Genomic DNA, 19509 nt, shown 5'->3' with positions numbered 1-19509 from the left:
CACTCTAATTTCTTTTACTGGGACAAGTTGTACAGCTTCTTTCAGCAAACACATCTTGGAATATACCTGCAAGCAAACTGGCTGTTATATCAGTCACAAGATTTTTATATTAGAATTTTAAAATTCAGGAAAAACTAAAATGAGATACTTTGTTAAAAGACAAAATTCTTTTGAGTTTATTCAAAATGCAGAATGACTGTTTTTTTGATTTTGTTTTCTGTTTGAGAAACGATTTACTAAAAATATTGGCACAAACAGGTGAAAGAAGAAACACACAAATCCGCCCCAAGTCATGTATTAAGGGCTTCATTAATATATAGCTAATGTTTTTGACAGTTTTACCTTTTACGTCTTTTTAGTCTGAAGGCTGGCTTAGGTGATAGTAAAAGACTTATTTAGACTGAATATATTCATGTATGGTTTTAGAGCAGGCAGCTGTACATAGTAATTCCATTTACTGACTGATAAATAGTGGATCATGCATTTATATTACATGTTTATGCCTTTAGGGAAAGCTTTCATATGAGTACAGTGGATTATTTTTTTTTCCCCTCAAGAAAAATGATCGATGTGGAAAGTTCTCTTACTTGTGGTTAAGCCAAAACATCACTCTGATCAGCAGCCTGCGATCAGATCGTGCAATGAATTTCTCAGAAATAATTGTCCCAAAAATCAGTATTTTCAGCAAGCACTAATGTTAATATTTCACTTTGACACTTGCAACATTTGGAATAATCATAGGTGTTAACAAGAGGCCATTGAAGATTTTGACTTGCTTTGTCCTTTCATTTTAAAAACGAAGTTTTCAAAGGTGTTTGTTTTTTCTTACAAGGCTTGTGAAATCTTGGACTTTCTGATATTAAAGAAACAGTCTGAAGAATATTTAATAGGCCAAGTGAAGTCCCTTGATGCATTTATAATTTACCTCCTGACATGAAGGATCTTCTCACATTTCCCTCATCACACTCCTCCTCACTCCTAAGCGATTACCCTTACCAACACCCCACATCTGGCTGACTGTTTTCTGCCACTGCCATGACTTGTGAGTTTGGGGGATTTACTGAGCAGAGCAATTTTAAGCCCTAAATGAAGAGATGACCCAGATGTTCCAAGCTGCCCAGTGATCTCAAATGTCTAATGTGCTGGGGAAACTGGGTGGCCAGGATGGATAGGCTGTCCCGAAATTCCCAGCCTGCACTTAGTATATATGGATGAATTTAAAATTTTGTCCATTTAACAGTGTAACTACAGCTGGTAAGTTTATAAATCATTTCAAAGGACAGGCAATAGGACCTTAGAGAGGGAATGTGTATTTTGAATTGGTTTTGTATGTTGACTTGACTAGTTGTTTTTGGTTTCTTTAAGGATCACTCAGAAAACCCTCTAGGTGCAGCAGTCACACTGGCTCATGAACTGGGACACAATTTTGGAATGAATCATGATACATTGGAGAGGGGCTGTAACTGTAAAGCATCCACTGATAAAGGGGGTTGCATCATGAACCCCTCGACTGGGTAAGTGTGAGGGTAAGCACTGGCAAGTTACAGTTATAGTGGAACATTTTTGGTTTCATTTTGTGTCTCAGAAACATTTAAAGGGATAAAAGAAAAGCTTTTTCAACACCTGGCAAATCCTCTCACGGTTATCCCCCTCAAGCTGAAACAATTAAACTTATTATCAGAGCACAAGATGTACCATTGTACCTTTCTGTTTCCGTGTTACCAGTGTAAGAGACAAAAATGCTGTAAGCGAGTGGTTAATTTAAAAAAAAACAAACCAAACTGCATTGCAAGTGTTGAATCACAATTTCTCCTTCTCTCATCTTTCCAACTGAGTATCAGTCATAATAGAAAATGAACAGTATCCCAAGGCCAAGACTAAGATGAATGTGTCGGAAATAAAGTGATGCAGGAAATATATTATTAGACTCTCTGTAAAGCCTTTGTCTTGTGCAGGTTTTTAGTTTTGCACAAACTTTTGCATTTCACCCCTTATAAATGTGTAGCAGTTTTAGCACGTGAGCAAATTAAATCTGTACTGTCAGTGGGGTTAGAGCTGTTCAGCGGCCAGAGGAAGATCTTCCAAGAAAAGACATAAGATGCTCTGGGAAATAAAACCAAAGAACCTGTGGTCATCTCTCTGAGTCAGTACTGAACGCTTACTCTGCTGATGATAAAAGCACTGTATGTCAACGGAGTGTTTTTATAGACACAAAAAGTACAGGCACGGTGACCAGGGTAGCTGGTTACAGCTTGCTGCTCTGTATTTTAAAGTACTGTTAGAAACTGAACGATGTAATGAATAAGTTCTTTGTGTCCATAATCGGACGAGGACTGATAAGATTAAACTGAAGTAAGAGAGTAGATTTACCAAGGCTTTCTGATGGGAAGTGATGTGCTGGACTGGACTGCCTGCAGAAATGTTACTGCCTGTGACTGGAAGCTGGTGAGAACCAGTCAGACAAATATCTGTCAGCAGTGTCTTGTAGGTACAGCTGGATTTGCCTTAGGGTGAGAGGATGGTCTGGTTGATCTTCTGATGTCTCTTCCAGCTCGAGCATTCTCTGCGTGTGCTTAAACTTCATCTGTTACTTAAAAATCTCTTCTGGGAATTGTGATCAGCTCAACCTCTGCCTTCTCTGAGACTGAATGTTTCTGGGAAAGGAGACCAATGTGGGAGAGGCCAGGGAGTGTTGGGCAGGATTGCTCCCTGCTGGTCAGCCTAACAGCAGCCTTGGCGTTTCTTCAAAGGCGTGCTGTCACCCTCCTTCAAGGCAGAAAAAGGGATTCTGGCCAGAGGCCAAGCACAGCAAATTAAGAGACAAACAAAAGAGAGTTTTTTTGTGTGGAGGAGAATGAGAGTGATTTCTACAGTTTGGAAAAGAAAAATAACTTGGCTCTTCTAAAACAATAGGTAGTAAATATCCATATGGAATTGCCTTCTGCAGCACGTCAGGGCTTGTGTGCACCCTGTGAAAACAAACTGAAATTGTAAACAGGGCTCGGAGGTGAGGTGATGCGATAGCTGGTAAGCAGTGGGCAGGCAGGTCTGGGCTCTGAGCTCCTGAAAGATGCACGCGAGCTTTAGTCATCTCAGCTGAGCTCCGGGTTGGGCATCCAGTTACTCCGCTTTTGGAAGTAAATACAGGAGATGCTCTCAGGACTGAGATTTCTCAACACTTTCTGAACTCACCTCGTGAAGGTGTCTCTGAGGTGAGATTAGATAGCTCTTCCCTGGTTCTGCCTTCTGCACCAGCATCCTTTGGGTGTATGTGAAGCTCTCCTCCATGCTGGGTGTGCTGGTCCAGGGGTTTCACCTCACAGGTTAAAGGCGTCCTTCAGCAATGCCGTGCCCTGCTCCAGCACCCCACAGGTCTGAGTTTGAGGAGGGGGCCATCAGGTGCATGTCAGCTTTGTAACGCTCTCTTTGGATTTTTACCAAACTTTATATACAACTTGTGCCTGAGGAAGAGTTGTGGCATTTACAGAACTGAGTAGACTGGTTTGTTTGCAGTGATTATTGATTTATAAATGGAAATTTTAACATCAGGTTTATAGCCTTAGGCTTTACCTTCATACTGTGCTGTCAATCTGTAATAAGTATTCCAGAAGAATACTTTAAGCCTTAAGCCAAACTGCATTTTACCAATTTAAAATTAACACTTTGAATATTTACCCAACATCTGACCGATAGTAGTATTCCTTTGAGCACCATTATTCAAGGAACACTGAAGAATTTTCACCTCTAGAAGTATGTGTCTGTTAATGGAAGGCCAGATGAATATTCCCTACCTGAAATGCGTTCTTAGAATAGCAAAACCATCAAAACAAAGAGTATCCCAGGGAAGCCACACTGAGACACAGCCTGCTCATCTCAGTATACTCATTGGAACTCATTCTGTGCCCTTCTAATTTCTGTTGGTTTAAGGTAGACTTACAAATTCAAGGAAAAAAAAAAAAAAAATCTTTGGTCTGAAGCTAGTGTAAAAAGTCCAAGCCCCTGAGAAGTCCCTATCTGATACCTAAAAAGAATAGGAAATATCTGGGTTGTAACAGAAAGGCCTCTGTACACTTAGCTGTGGAGTCACTTGTGTGGTTGTGCAGCAAAAGGGAATGTTTTAAGGATTTTTACTTAAAAGTGATTTCATTAATTATTGCCGTTTCTTTCAGTTCTTAAGTTTCAGTCTTTGAAGAGGCCTTGGAAATTACTTCTTGGTGGAAAAAATCTCCAGGGATCAGTGTGGAATTTAAACTCTGTTGGATCTATCTTTTAATGAGCTTCCTATAGCTTTTAGTCTTAAAATATACCAGCAAGATGTGGACCGCTTGTGTGAGAGCTACAAATTCCTTTAAAGACCCACTACGTTAGCAAAATATATTTTGTGTAACATGGAATTAAGCATTTAAAACACAAAATTTGTGGCACTCCAGGCCTTTTAAAAATTCAAATACCTGCTATGGAAATCCCACTGTAGAAGTCTGGGGTTTTGCTGTAAAAATAGTAACAATAAGGAAATATTTAATACTAACACATTGTTCCCCTTTTTATGCAGATGTTTAAATTATATTCCTTCAGTTCTTTTAGACAGGTTTGACCATAGACTGTTCCAAGTGAAAAAGGATATAAGGAGCCTTAAAGAAATTTGCAAATCTTTTTACCAAGCTCGCAGTCTGAAGACTAAGGGACTAGGCTGAAGCAGCGAGGCCATTTCAGTACTTCTTCTTCAAGTATCTCCCTAAAGCTTCCACTCAGGAGTGAAAAAATTCTTCCTGACAGCTAGATAAATACAGAAGAGTGCTGGTGAAACCCAAGGCATTACTCTAGATTTATACCACTGCAACTAAAAGTGGAATTTAGCACAAACTATGGAGCAAAATTATGCCAATTAGGAGTACTTGATTATTTAATAATTTTCAAAACGCACTTTTTATGTGCTTTTTCATCAGGTATCTCCATGGGGGTTGAAACTGGGTGAGTTTCCCCAAAGCAGTTGAAAGTTTATGCATTAGTATATGCTTGAAATCTCTTGCCAGCCTTAAGAGAAGAAAAATGTTTACAGTTCGTGCTCTCCCCTCCTGTAATCCCAAGGGTTAATACTTCCCCTCAGCCACGTCTGTGTCCTTGCCAATAGCATACTCTTCTAGTTTATATATAGGTGACTTACACAACTAACGTCATCAGGGAAGCTGAGCATACTGGAAACAAGTTCTTCCTTCCTTCTTACAGAAAATACTCTTCGGTGCCTTTCCATTTTCACCCCACATAGTTCAGGTGTTAATGAGAGACCACTAAGGACAGCTAGTTTTACCAGGCTTATTCAGATGCTGATCCTCCTGTGGTCTCCATCCCTTTGCGGAGTCCCATGACTCTCTCTAATGAAAGCTTCTTTCATTGTCCTCTCACAGAAGTGTGTTGCTTTTACCAGGATCATGTCTTGATGCTGAATCATCCTGGCCATGGCTAATTGAAATGCCAGGCAGGCTCCTAGGGTAGAGCAGTTTGTTTCATCTCTCTTTGCACTTCTGTAGACAAAAGCATTTCACCGTGCTGATAGAAAAGAGGATGAGGGGAAAAGGGCTGCTTTGTAGGCTCTCCTCCAGTCCCGTTTGCTATGGCAATAAGAGATTTTCCTCCAGGTCTGTCCTACAGCCCACACCCCATTTCTTTTGCTATCCGTGTATTGTGAGATGACCTGACATCACGTTGACCTGGAAGGGTGCATGCTTTAACCATAGGCTGAAAGCTGTCTTTACAGCTGTAAGTCATGGGGGGCTTTTACACACCCGTTCAGCAGCACCCACTTACCCCATTGTGCTGAAATTACAAATGGAAGATGCAACCACCTTGGAGTTTGTCCCTGCAGACAAGCGCAAGAGTAGGAAGGCAGGATGGGTTTGTGCTGAGGAACTGTGATGGTGTCTGCAAGGCCATGCCTTCAGATGCCCTTGGACTCTAGCATCAAGCACCGTCACCTTGTGTCCAGTCCACCTCCTGCACGTCAAGCACAGCCTGGCAGCACATCATGTCAGTCTACTTCAACTCTTATTTCTACCTTGGCTGTAAATTGCTTCTTCTCGAAGACCACAATGAAGAAGAGATGGAATAAATGCAAAATAATTTAAAATAATAAATCCTTAGGAAAAACAAAATAACGCATGGCTTATTGTTTCAAGACATGAAACAAGTGGTATATATTTAAGAAGTGCAAAACCTGATGTGTGAGAGAGTGCATGTCCATTGCTATTTGCTCAACCGACTTTTGAATGAAAGAATATCTCTTCAGAAACTTTTATTTTCATCTAGGTCCCTAGCAGACTTGTTTTTTCTCTGTTCCAAGGCATATGCTGGTTTGCATCCCGGTGATGGCACGAAGCATTAGGGGCAGAAAGCCATTTGGTGCCACGCAGGAAGGTCTGGGCCAGTAACATAAACAAGGAAGCAGCATCTCCATGATAATTCCTTCACACAACTCCTCCTTGTCATGTTCCTCTTGGTGTGATGTTCCTTTTGAAAAGTCAAAAAATTAATTTAATCCCTCTATGCCTGCTTTTTATTTTCCCCTCCCATTCTTATCTTGTATCTTTTGTTACCATTTCCATTTTCACAGCTAGAATTTAAAGTCAATGCTTCTTTCTGGTTCGGTCAGGTTTTAAATTCAGTTTACTCAGATAAATACGACTGCGTGTGTTACAGGGAAGTGGAACTTGGACTGTGACACTGTGACTTCATGCTGGTGGAAATGCCTCTGTTTTGCCTGTGCTGCAGGATAGCCTGGGGCTCAGCTTCAGCCAGGGGACCGAGTTTTGTGTAGTGATCATAAGTGAAGGAAAAGGAGAAATGGAACTGAGATCAATTCTTTAACCTCTCAGCTACTGATCATCACTTTAGAGGGTTTTTATGGAACTGTGCTTCTCGGTAGAAAATAACAGCTAATTTTGAGTAATTGCCTTTCAGTACACAATTTCACTTTAATTATTGAGGTTTTGGAGGCAGGGCTTGGGGGAGGAGAACAATTTGGACTCAGAAAGAGCACGTAGTAGAAATTGTACAAAGTACGTAGAAAAATACTAGTTTGTTTACTGTTGAAACCTGAAGATGAATTTTTTTAACCAATCCAAAACCCACTCACTGTCATCAGTATGTTTTCAAGTAAAACTACAACATTTATGTTAGAATTAAAACAGCCAATGGGAAGCTGCATATTTGTGAATGAGAGTGTGAGCAAAATACAGTCTGTTAAGAATCAGCTGAGTGACAGTCCCAAATTAAACTAATTGACTCAGTCAAAATACTGCTGAGGAGAAATGGTGAAAAATTAAATGGGAAGGACCATCAGGTGGGCTTCTTCCAGATACCACTGAAAAAGAGCATTGGTAGGTACAATATTTTAATTCCCTGTAGGAACAGTTAGGTATTCTGCACTGAACACTGAGTGCATTAGTTACAATTAAAGATAAATAAAATATCTGAGCAGAAACATAGCATTTTTTCCTGAGTAATAGTACCAGATGTCTATGAGTAGCTGAAAAGTGACACCAAGCAAGACCATGAGTTACACAGAAGATACCAGAAATGTGAACGTTCCTCTTTGCCCCACTGGTGATAAGCTGGTCCATGGGTTCATTATACAAGTGGCCCAGGCATCCAAGGATTAGGTTAGGAAACATTTGCTCTTTCTTGCGCTTTACAGGCCAATTCCCAACTGTTTTGAAAGTGTAGTGCTGGGATCTGGGACAAGAAGATACGTGACGAGAAGGTATGCTTGAAAGGCAGCTTTCCTGCAAGTGAGAAAGAGCTATATTTGACACTTTCCTTTTATGCATTAACTTCAGTGGCCGAGGGGATGTGCATCACACTTTAGTTTGTGTCCTTTATAGCATCCGTTTCTCTGGCAAAGAAATTATTTTTTTTTTTTAAATATTGGCTACCCTCTACTGACAGCCCGCTGTGGTAGCAAGTGTATACCAGAGACATCTAAAATAGCTATTTCTTTGCTTTATCCTCTTACCCCCATCCCCAGTTCCTGCTACTTTGACATTGTTGAAGGTCTTATTTTGTTTTTTTTGTCTTTTAAGATTTCTCCAGCGTTCATACTCAGTGTAAGAGTAGGGCTAGTTTTAGCACTCACATTTCAGGAGTCCTGCAATCAGTGCTCCCTCTCCACAAACTGCTGGGGTCTAAGAATGCTTCTGGAACTGCTCCCCGGAGCCACTGAGGCATCACAGCTTCAATTAGGTATTTGTTCTCTCTATTAAAGTAAAATTAAATGGTGGGTCGTGGGCATGTGAGTTATAGAATCTATGCACAGGGTGTCTATCCAAAAGCCATTTCTTATTATCACATTACACCCACAGCAAACGCCATGAAATATGGATTTGGTCAGAGAAACTGGCCTGTGGATCTAAACCCCAACCTGATTTGCTCCTGTCCTGCAGTTTACTTCTACCTCTGGTGAACTGGAATAGCATTTTGTGGGGCTATGTGATAATCCAGGTGGTGGAAATCATCCAAGTTAAAAACCAGTGGAGAGGAATGTATATTAATGATTATTTAGTGATCTGTCTAGTGGTTCAGGTGCACAGTTATCTCAATGCAACTGGGGTAACTGTGAACAGCAGGGCTGGGTCAGGGTGAGGAGATGCTCAGCAGCTTCTCTGCCTTCACTACCAAGGGCAGCATCTGGGGGATGTCGCTCTCCTTCAAGTGTATTACACAACAGATGTCCTTTGGTGGTGCTGGAGGTCTGTTCTTCCCTCCTGTATCATCCATTACCATTAAGGAGATTTAGGCTTGCACATCAAAAGGAGGCTAGTAACAGTAATGCTGGTTTTATAATGCATAAATATATATTTGCATGATAGATGGGTGGCTGATGTCTCCTGGAGAACTGTTTTGCTCAGTAGGGTTGCCTCACAAAGGCTTTTGTGGGGAGCCCTGTTATTTTGTAATCTGCTTTTGTTTGATTTTTGTTTTTTAATCTGCCACATAAAAAATATATTTAACTACATTATAAAAATATAGTTAAATAAAACATAGTTTAAATCTATTAAGGACAAGTTAGGAAAGTACTAATCGTATGTGCCATTTAGTTTCAATCACACGTCTTCTTTTTGAAAAATGATCTCAAGGAAGCAGGATGTAAGATCACCTTGATTTTGGTTACTCGAACTCTGAAATGGAATCTACTGAACCAGGCTATGAAAACATACACCCTCCAGAGATTTCCAGCACTCTAGCTTCAGGAGACAGTCAGGTATGGCATGAAAACAGCATCTTGGCTTTGGTACCAAATCAACTTCAAGCAAACACTAATTATTCCAACACTTCACAAGGTAAAAAAAAAAACACAAAAAACCGCAACACAAAAACAACCAAAAAAACCCCACAACCTTAAAAAAAAGTCAAAAGGTTATGCTAGAAATGGGATAGAAATCAGAAATACAGTGTGGAAAAGGACTTTAATTTACTGACTGGCTCTCTTCTTCCGAAACATCTTGCAGCATCTTGTAGCTGCAGACCTGTTAAACTTTAGATAATCAAGCCATTATTAGTTAGCACGGTATTTCCTGACCCCTCTCAGTTTGTTTTCAGCTGTGCAGACCTCACTTTGCATTTTTAAGTCTGGCAGCTTAGAGACATTAAACTGTGGAGTCAGCAGAACTATCTGGAATTACCTCTGTTACAATTTGAAGAAAATGAAATTATCTTTAAGATGTAAACAGTTTCTAATTAAACTCTGAAGCTGTTTATGTTTCCAAACCAGTCTGAGCTGAGCTCTGCACAAAGGCAGACTTCATCGTCTTTTTTCTTTTTTTAATAAAGTTGATATACTGATGTAATAAATTGCTTGTGACAGGGCTAGGTCTGTTGTGCCAGCAGTGCAACTGCTTTTTAAAAAAAACTTAAGCAACATATCCCTACGCCTGAGTAATTTAGCACATTGCATTCTGGTCCTTCCTTAAGGTGGAAACAGCCACGAGATTACAGAATAGGTTTAGGTCCGTCTTTCACTTAACTCCAAGTAGCCCCATGTCTGCAGTGCATTTGGTGTTAGGTTTTGTTAATAATTTCCATACATTCCAGATATATTTAACTGTTGTGGTAAATAAGATCTGCGTTGAAGAATTAGTAGCATCGATTGCAAGACATTGCGTGTTTCTCAGTTCTTTACAGGAGTGGGTCACTGTTAACATTTAACACGCAGAGCTATGGGGCAGGTCTTTAAACAAAAGGGATTGCTTTTTATTTTAGTTCAGTCTTTCACATTGCAGTAGATGTGCTGTTAGAAGTGAAAATATTTGGCTTTTCTGGTGTATTCTAGAGGAGAACTCATACAGATTTACAGCGTGCATTTTCTGTAAGTGAAGCTGACAAGGAGAGAGGTTACTTCTCAAATGAAAACACATTTTACTTCTGGTGTGATTATTTATAGCAGATACTTAAGGACAAGTCGTGGTTTCTACTACGCGATGCATCCAGAACGGGTACAGTTTTACTGGCTTGGATGCTGGTATGTGAGAGCTCAGCTGCCTTTTGTCTTGTCGGTATAATATCCATAGAAAATATAGCTCTGTAAGGGACATTTTTCTCCTGCAATACTGCTGTTGCCATGACCCATGAGAACAAATCATACAAGGACGTTTCCCTTTATCTTAGCTTTCTGTTTCATCAAAAAAACTTTTCAACCTGCAGGGATAAATCTGTAGTGCATTGCCTGGAGAATTAAGCACACAATGTCCAGTTCTAATTGGTGTTAATGAATTCCAAATTCCCAGAGTATAAATGGAAACATACCTTAAAGGCCATATTCTTAAGGTCACATGAATGCTCCTTTTTGAACATGTGTTGTATGCCCTGAAGCACTTTAAGGAATTGATGTTGACTTGGAAGGCTGAATCACTGTAATTAAATGATGCCTACAGCTGCATTTGCCACAGTTGTCATGGGAATCACAGAATCTTTTGTGCCTGGGATGGATGTGCAAAATGTTTAAAATTCAGAGAGGGAAGATGTCCATTTTACCCCGACAATTGGTTCCTGCAAAGTCATTCTTTTTCTCTTCTAATGTCAGAGCCTATTACAAAGTCCCGGACGCATTTACAGTGGGATTCTTGTGGCAGAAATGCAGGTAGGCTCCATTTCATCTTTTAAAACTGAATGGCACAGCCCCAGTGGTGAGGTGAAGATAAGCAACCACCTATTTCAGTGTAAAATCACTGAAAATAAAGAGGTGAGATAACTTTGGTGTCCCAGGGAGCCTTTCTGGCTGCTTCCAACATAGCATGGAAATTCTGTTCATCTTCATCATTGATGTTCTCCTGGCAGCCAACCAGTGCTAGATGTGAAATCCAGACTCCCTCGGAGTTGGTAGAAAAGCTCCTATGGACTTGAATAAGGCCAGGATTTCATCAGGATACCTATGGATTCCTTTAAATTTCTCAGAAGCCTTTAATTCCTATGAGTGAAAGTTTTAATTTGCTCGCTCAAGCATCCTTAAGTCTCAGATCATGGCTGGATCCATTCTTTTCTTATGCCTTGAAAGAATGGTACTTACAACGTTGCTACTAATTGGTTTATTTTCTTTGTTCAAGCTCTGTGAAAAAGAAAAGGGAAGCTATAAAAAGTGATACATTGCTATTTTATATTTATGAATTTTTTTTAAAGAATTGCACTTCCATTTGTCTGAGATGATTTAGGTGATATGGGATAAACTGCGCTCTTTTTTTTTTTTTTTTTTTTTTTCTACCTCAGTGTTTATCTTGTAGTAGAAGAAGGGAAAGTGGAAATGCTGGGAGAATGCAGTCTGATTTCTGGCACCATTATGCCTCACTTGTCTTTCCTTTGGATCGTCTAAAAGGAAAAAAAATAATTGAGCCATGCTGCTTGCAAGTCAGATACTCCTGTCTTGAAGCCCTGATTTATTAAGAGACCAGGTAGTACAGATGTTAAGTGAAATCAATATGAGCCTGTCCTCCAGGTGTATATATATTCTTTCCACCTTTTTGCAGGGCTCAGATGTTTTCCTCTAGCACCCACATCTCTCCAACTCCCATTTCCTTAAGCTTCATTCTCTTAGCACTTCTGCTACTGCTCTTCCCAGTGGGCAGCTTCTTTGTGTGCTTTGTCCAGAGGGCTGCTTCCCAAATCCCTTCTCCCTGCCCTGCATCACTTTTTGTGGGGTTTAGCCCTCCTCGGAGCTCCCTTCCCTGAACATGCTGTCATTCGAACTGCTCACCTGATGTACAGGCTCCTCCTCACCCAAATCCATCTGCTGAGGCCCAGTACCCACAGTGTGGCAGGACTTTAAATCAAGCTGGTCACACTGGTGATGACATCGGCTGGGGGGATAACTGTGTATGCTGCTTTCCTTCTTTGGGGTGCAGTGTGTCATGACTTGTGGTTAGGACACACATAGGCAGGACAGGAGATTGTACTGGTGAAAGGGAGAAATGTCCATAAATATCATGGGTTGATATTTCTGTATTACAATCTGGGTTTGATATTCCCTTCTGTTTGGTCTGCTTTGTTTTTTAAAAAATGATTTTGTTCTTCTCCCTCACCCAAACATGCTCTCTGTAAAGTACTCCTCTCAAAACCGAGTTCCCAAAGTAATTTTTTTTTTCTCCCATCTGCTCCTGACCCATTTAAAAAAAAAACAATTCCAAGGTTTTTCAAGGGAAAAAATCGCAATGTAACTACCTGAAACAAAAGCTGATTGTAAAATCATGTTGGGAACCAAATGAAGTGTCATCATGAGGTAGCAGTGCCCTAACATTTCAAGCCAGGTCAGACAGTGCCTTTTATTTAGCCAGAAATCTGTAGGAAGCTAATCTTCAGGAAGGTATTTTGAGCTACAGGATGGACCATTTGTCTTTATTTGCCTGTCACGTGCTGAGGATGTTGTGTTCTGTGTGGCAAATTTCAACACAGGGCATTCTGGTTGTGCTTCTTATCTACTGTTTCCTTCGTTGCTGGTAATCACTGGCAGGCACGGTATGCCTGCTGCCCTGCTTTTCTTTAGCCTGGGACCAGACCTGACCTGGCCTTTTCATCCCTTCCTCAGCTATTTGTTGCTTTTTTCCCCCTTTTACTGTAGTCAGCATTGGATTAACCTCAAATTCTAAGTAGTAGATTGTGAAACCTGAACTCTCAGCAATCCAGCAAATTTTTATTAATGAGGTAGTGGTCTAAAAGGAAACAGAGCAAAAGATGAGCCAGAGGCAAATTCAAACTGATTATAGCTACTTTCTTTGGCTGTCTGGTTTCCAGCAGGAAGAACAGTTGCCTGAGTTCAGCTCCCATAGAGCTTTTGCAATGCAGATAGCTCCGGCGTGTAGTCAGAATACTGTCAGGATTGATAAATTGGTTTAGTATTGCTTCACCCCCAGAACACAGAAAGGAAAGTCACAATAGGCCTCTCAACAAGAAAAAAAACTTCTCTGACCGTACATTTGTCAAAGTAAAAGTAACTGCTAATAATGTTTTATTTGGCAGTTTTGTGACTGCACAAATATTAGGCCATGACAGTGTGTACTGTATAAAGCCATCAAGCGTTGTTCCTTTGCAGAAAGGACTTTTCTGAACCATCCAGCCATTTGTTTCATCACTGCTTTCTGCCTTGAAGTCCCACATACAATATTATAAATCTGCCTTTTTGTATATTTCGGGTAGTTAAATTTTCACCTTCAGTTTAATGGGAGAGGTCGTCTCAGATGGGGCTATGACAATGCAGTCTAGGCACCTGAAGTGAGATTATTTGAATGCATTCTGAGAATCTGCACTATCCCCAGGCCAAATTAAAATGAACCTCAAGCATTTGTGTGTGAAGTTTAAGCGTTGCCTTGGAAAGACTTTCTTTTCAATAACCCTGGAAATTTCATTGTAGCACAACAAGCCATTGCCGCTACACATCAATTAAATGAACCACTAGTGTGACATATTCACATTTATTGGAAGTGTAAAAACTACCGTCTAGTGAACATCACAGAAGCACTAAGAGAAATCTAGTCTTGTTTTTAAATCACTGACCATGAACTCAGACGGCAAGAGCTTTGATGTCATGTATAACTACATGGCCCAATTCCGTGTTCTACTTTATTGATGCTCTAGGGATTAAAACTATAAAAGAGGAGCAAGAGAGTGAAAAATAGGCTAGAAAATAAGTATGAGTTGTCAGACATCTAGTGCCTTTTGAAGCAAACTTCCCATTTCAATACTTTTTATATATATATATATAAAAAAACCACTCTACATTTTTAGCTAAATACTTCCAACACTGCTGAAGAAGCTGTGCCAGATCGCTTCTGGGACTGATATCTTGTACAAAGCTCTACTGTGTGCTGCTTGCAAGGGCCTGCACATCTTCCAGGGGCCCAAAGAATCCTCCAGTTTACCCACTCCTCCCGTTGTCCTGGCTCTTTACCATTTGCAAAAGCTTTGGGTGGGAGGGAATCTCGGATAACTTTAGACTCTCCCTTTACTTTATTGTGCTTGTGGGATCTACTTTAAAACTTCTTTTGTGTCTTTCTCCCTCAAAAATACTTAGAAATGAAGACATTGTTTAAACAGTACATTAAAAAGCCCTTCCACGTTATCACGCTTGTCTAATTTTAAACAATTGGTATTAAAACATGAGGCCTGTGAAATAATGTGTAATGACAGAACCTGGTACACGAAGGAATCTGTGGTATTTTCAATATCAAAGAAAACTGGATTTTATCTCCTGCTTGATAGCTAATTCTGTGAGGTTCTTTATGCTTACTAATTCATTAACATACACGCTGTACAGAATAGCTGAAGTGTCAAAAAATGTCATCTAATAGCAAATTCAGTTTTATTCGGGTAGGCTCATATCTCTCAGGAGACCATAAGAAGTTGTTGGAGAGCAATAATAATGTTTAGAAGGTTAAAAACTAAGGGGGATGCTTTTTAGTGAGAAAGAATTATGTCAGTTAGATCAGGAGTTAGAGGAGGCTGGAAAATTGTCATAGTTCCTTAAAAGCAGCTCCTCACTGGGTCTAGAAATATTCGTGTCGCTTGAGCTGCTACCTTCTAGAGGTTTAGTCTTGCGTTACTCTCTCTACTGCTGACATTTTTTTCAGGGAAAAATCACTTATACCTGAATTTTAAAAAGCAATCTTATCTCTATGTTTTGTTTAAAAACCGCCTGTTTTTAGGTTCTTTATGTAAGACTGGAATATGCAACAGAAAACCTACACATTTGTGTGTAAGTCATTCTGTAGAGTCTGAACAAGAGGGAACTCCAACTCACATCTGCCTCCAATTAAAAGATATGAGTTGTTCTCCTCCTCTCCAGTTGTAAGTGAGCCACTGTGCAGCCAAAAATCAAGAATATTGGAAAGCAAGTGGAGTAAGTATTCATATTTGTGAATGTCAAAGGGTCCTAGCAGGGAGACAGACAGAGAGAGACACTGTGATATTCAGTTCAGATAAGGTGTTGTCATGGAAAGTGGTTGAAATTCAGGTGATTGATGTGACATTTCTGATGCAGAGGGCTGGGACTCGGCACGCCTCTTGTCTTTGAGGATCCTCATGCTCCTAAAAAGCACGGCTGGTGCCTTAGCTATTTCCAAATCTGGCCTCTCAGGCTTCATTTTTCAAGCATATTCTGGACAAAACCCTGTCCCAGTTTATTGCACCTTTGGAAATTATCTAGTCAACAGTTGTTTCAATAAGTATGCTCCAGAAAATCAAAATGCCCTTTTAAATTTAATATAATCTCCAATTATCATATTACCTCAGGGAGGAAGGCATGGTGGTACTTAATAGAGCTCTTTGGGGCTGTTGTGCATTTTAATTGAGTGAATAATTGTAAAACACTGCAGGGCCTTTTGGTAAAAGGCTCTGTATAAACATTGTCATAATGCTGAATAATCAGGCTGCAAGATGAACTGGAATAAATGAACCCTATAAATAGATATATAATTTATATATACGTATAATACATGTGTGTGTATATACCAACATTTTGGAGAGAGCAAGGCAGTTACTTTATAGAAGTCCTACAGTTCTTGAATAAGGAAAAAAACCTGAGATTGGATAGCGATAATGGTAATAATCAAAATGTTAGTTTTGAAGATATTGTGAACCTGCAGTTTTTCCTCCTGTGCAATGCAGAGAATTGCCAGGAGCATTGGTGGTGTTACCGCTTCAGTGATGCTTCTCGAGACACGGCACAGTATGTCGTGTTTTATGGTGGAGGAACATGGAGCAGGTTAGATCCAAGGTATTAAATATTTAAATGCCTGAAGATGTAGATAGACGTGGTTTGTAGGAACCAAGGGAGTTTCATTTCAGATGGCTTTCCCAAGGTATTGCTGCAATGCAGTGGTAGCGTTTGGAATGGAGCTGAGGCCTCCTGCAGCGCAAGTCAGTGCCTCTCCAGGAATTTTCCTGGAGCAGTGGGAAGGACAGCAATGGCAAACATGGCACACCAGCCGCAGTGGTGGTATTGCTCCTAGGTCTGTATCTGATCTCCTGTATTACCCTGCATGAATCACTAGCTACTCTGTTTCTCCTAAATTCTCTGGCTGTCTGATCCCTGAAGACTATAATTTTCTGGGACAGTGACTTTTCTGTTTCTGTGCTTGTACTCTCTTGTTATTCAACCCGTTAGGAGGGGGAATGCCTCTGAAATGGAGGTGATGGAGATGAACTTTTATAGTTCATGCAAAAAAAGCCTATGCTGGGCAACACAGTGCTAGTACAAAGAACCCTCTACTCTTAAAAGGAACTTGACACAGTGATGATGCCACTTCACTTAGTTAATGACAGGAGCCATCTAATACAGGCTAAATGCAAAACTACATAAAGGAAACGGGCATTTGAATGGCCTGAGTGCTTGAAATATAAATGAATGGGACACGACCAGACTCTGTTTCTAAAGACATCAGTTACCAGGCATCCTCTTACTATTGTGAAGCTCTCATTTGCAGGAGCAGTCAAAGCTATTTTTGCTGGGAACTAGGATATTCGTGGCTCGAGATTAAGTACATCTTTTAAGCACCAAGAAGACACTGAGGGATGCTGTGGATTCAGGAGGGGTAGAAAGGCTCTGAAATTATTTTCCTTGCTGTAAACTTACTGAAGAGACTGATGTAGTGCTGGGCACAATTTGAGTTCTGTAGAGTTGTACCCGCAGCCAGAATGGTGTGACAGAATAGTCCATTGTGTATTAAATTTACAGATTCAGTGCAGAAAATGTGTGGGCTATTTAGCATCTTAGAATAGGAATTAGGTTGGACTAAAGTTTCCTTTCTCTTCCCAACCGCAGAAGAATAAGCATCTGTAAAAAAAAAAAAAATAATAAAAAAAAAAAATTAAAAAAATGTCCTGAGTGAAGGATAATGGAACATACTGATTGCTAATTAAATTTTTTACCTCTGGAAGGTTCTCCAGTGCCTATATGAGTTGGTATACGAGGCTTTTTCCAATAGGATAAGTGTCTGAGCTACCACAGAAAGAATAAATATCCCTGTTTAGCCTGTTACTGAAATCTTGGAGACAGGTCAAGGGCTGACTTTATTGTGGAGACTCCATTACCTTTTCCCACCCAAAGGTGAGTTCTGAAGCCTCTTAACAGGGTAGTGTGAGGAAGATTGCTGCAGTTGTTCAGGGGACAAGTTTCTTTCACATGACCATTACTTCGTCATTTTTCACAAGCTCCAGATTCACTTAAACATGATTCCTAATGCTGCTGACATCTGATATCTATAGCTTCCCTTCCCATCTGCCAGGGATTTCATGCTTCTGATGAAAGAGCTTTAAAATTGCAAAGACAGCCAAAAATGTAGCCTAAAATCACAATGATCAAATGCTGTGGCTGTTACATGGGTTTGTTTTTTTTTTTTTAAAAAAAAAAAAATGAAGAATGATTGTGTGTCAGATTATCATGGTATTAAAGATCAATTATGTTTCCAATGAAATGCTAACTGGCATCAATTGATGTGGGATCTTCTCTTGCATGGTGTGGTTACCCTTCAGTTGCTCTCTGTTTCCTCTTGTTGGGTTCATCTCTGGTTTTGTATTGCTTTATTTTGGGCTTACTTGGTAAAGAAAAAGTATTTTCAGAAAATTTCATCATATAACATGTGCTGCACGGATGTCAGCTGAGGAAATCAGTGTCAAGAGCAGGAAAAGCCAGAAGATGAATGGATCTCTTAGTTCAAAATAGGAAACAGCTTGAAGTTCCTCTGGGGGGGAAACAGAAACCTCATTCATTAACAATGACATTATTTCACCTCTGGTACAAAGTAAGGATTCTGTTCTCCCGGTGACAGACGGACACATCTCACATTCATGCAAATGACCCTGAGCATTCATGGATACAAAGGAATGGCCCTAAAATATTGGCAGTTTTGACTGGTGAGCTATTCTCGTGATCTGTGGGTGGCTGAGACATCTGGACCAGGGAAAAAGGCATTATTTGTGTTCCTGTATTGATTTCAGTCTGTGTAAGGTATGCACGTCACCCTGCCTCAGTGGATATCAAAGTAAACCTGTGGCACTGACGTGAAGGGTCTTGCCTGGGTGATGCAGTATTCATTTATTCATCATTTGAAAGGAGAATCATGTCTGATCAAGCACTCATCTTTTGTGCAGGATCAGTCAGATGTCTCAGGGTTTCCTGATTATTTTCTAGTGGTTTATCGTTGTGTACATCCATCTACTTGTTCATAGTCACATACGCAGAATTTCGTGGGGGTTTTCTTTCCAATCAAACTAAGAGCAGGACAGGAGTTTGGGGTGTCCTTTTAAGAACATCTCCAACTGCTCAATATAAAATGGTCAGTAGGAGGTTTCCCAAGTGCCTTTATTTTCTGTTCCATTACTCTAATATGTTCCCTGTTTTCCCTTGGGGCCAGAGCTGCAGCTAGAAGCCTGACTCCTACCTCATGCTATTCTGACCTCTCTTTATTTATCCTAGACTCTGTCATTTTGCCTAAACATTGATATTTTCCAGAAATCAGCTTTTTAAGTGGAGATGCCTATTAACTTTCTGAAGTCATATGTCAGTGAATCACAGAACTGATTAGTTTAACCAGACAAGCCCTGTAGTGATACACAAAAATTATTTTCTTCTTCAGTCATGTTTATGTTCTTTTCCAATGAGCCGGCTGTTTTATTGCAAAAGAATCGGTAAAAGAGGTAATTTTAAATAGGCACAAAATAAATTCTGTTCTGTGAGGTACCCATAACCCCTCTAGAAGATCCTAATTAACCTCCTTATGTCAGCATAGGAAGCCCTATTGCATTTGTAACTGTCAAACATTTATTTTTTAATAGAAATGATCCCTTTCTGATGCCTATAGGCATCATCATTCACAAAGCAAGCTTTTCATTTCAGGATATGAGAAACAACAGTAGATTAATCGAAGTCTGAAGTTCAGCACTGCAGAACATCCATCCATTACCTTGCTTGTCTGTAAAGATTATGCCCTAATAACATGAGTGATACAAGGCATTTCGTGAATAAAGCCCAGTCATTAT

At 40.1% G+C, this 19509-nt stretch overlaps 1 protein-coding gene across 1 annotated transcript in view; it reads left to right on the top strand.

Moving 5' to 3' along the window:
- ADAM12 (ADAM metallopeptidase domain 12) overlaps positions 1 to 19509 on the top strand; it is a 184071-nt gene that overhangs the window by 130766 nt on the left and 33796 nt on the right. Inside the window, exon 11 of the mRNA XM_074908490.1 lies at positions 1366 to 1514. Coding sequence (XP_074764591.1) covers positions 1366 to 1514 — 149 coding nt within the window. The remainder of the gene's footprint in view (positions 1 to 1365; positions 1515 to 19509) is intronic.

The sequence above is a fragment of the Athene noctua genome, chromosome 5 (genome assembly GCF_965140245.1).
Source record: "Athene noctua chromosome 5, bAthNoc1.hap1.1, whole genome shotgun sequence".
Lineage (NCBI taxonomy): Eukaryota > Metazoa > Chordata > Aves > Strigiformes > Strigidae > Athene > Athene noctua.
The sequence above is the reverse complement of the archived record's forward strand: the minus strand, read 5'-3'. Positions and strand labels throughout refer to the sequence as shown.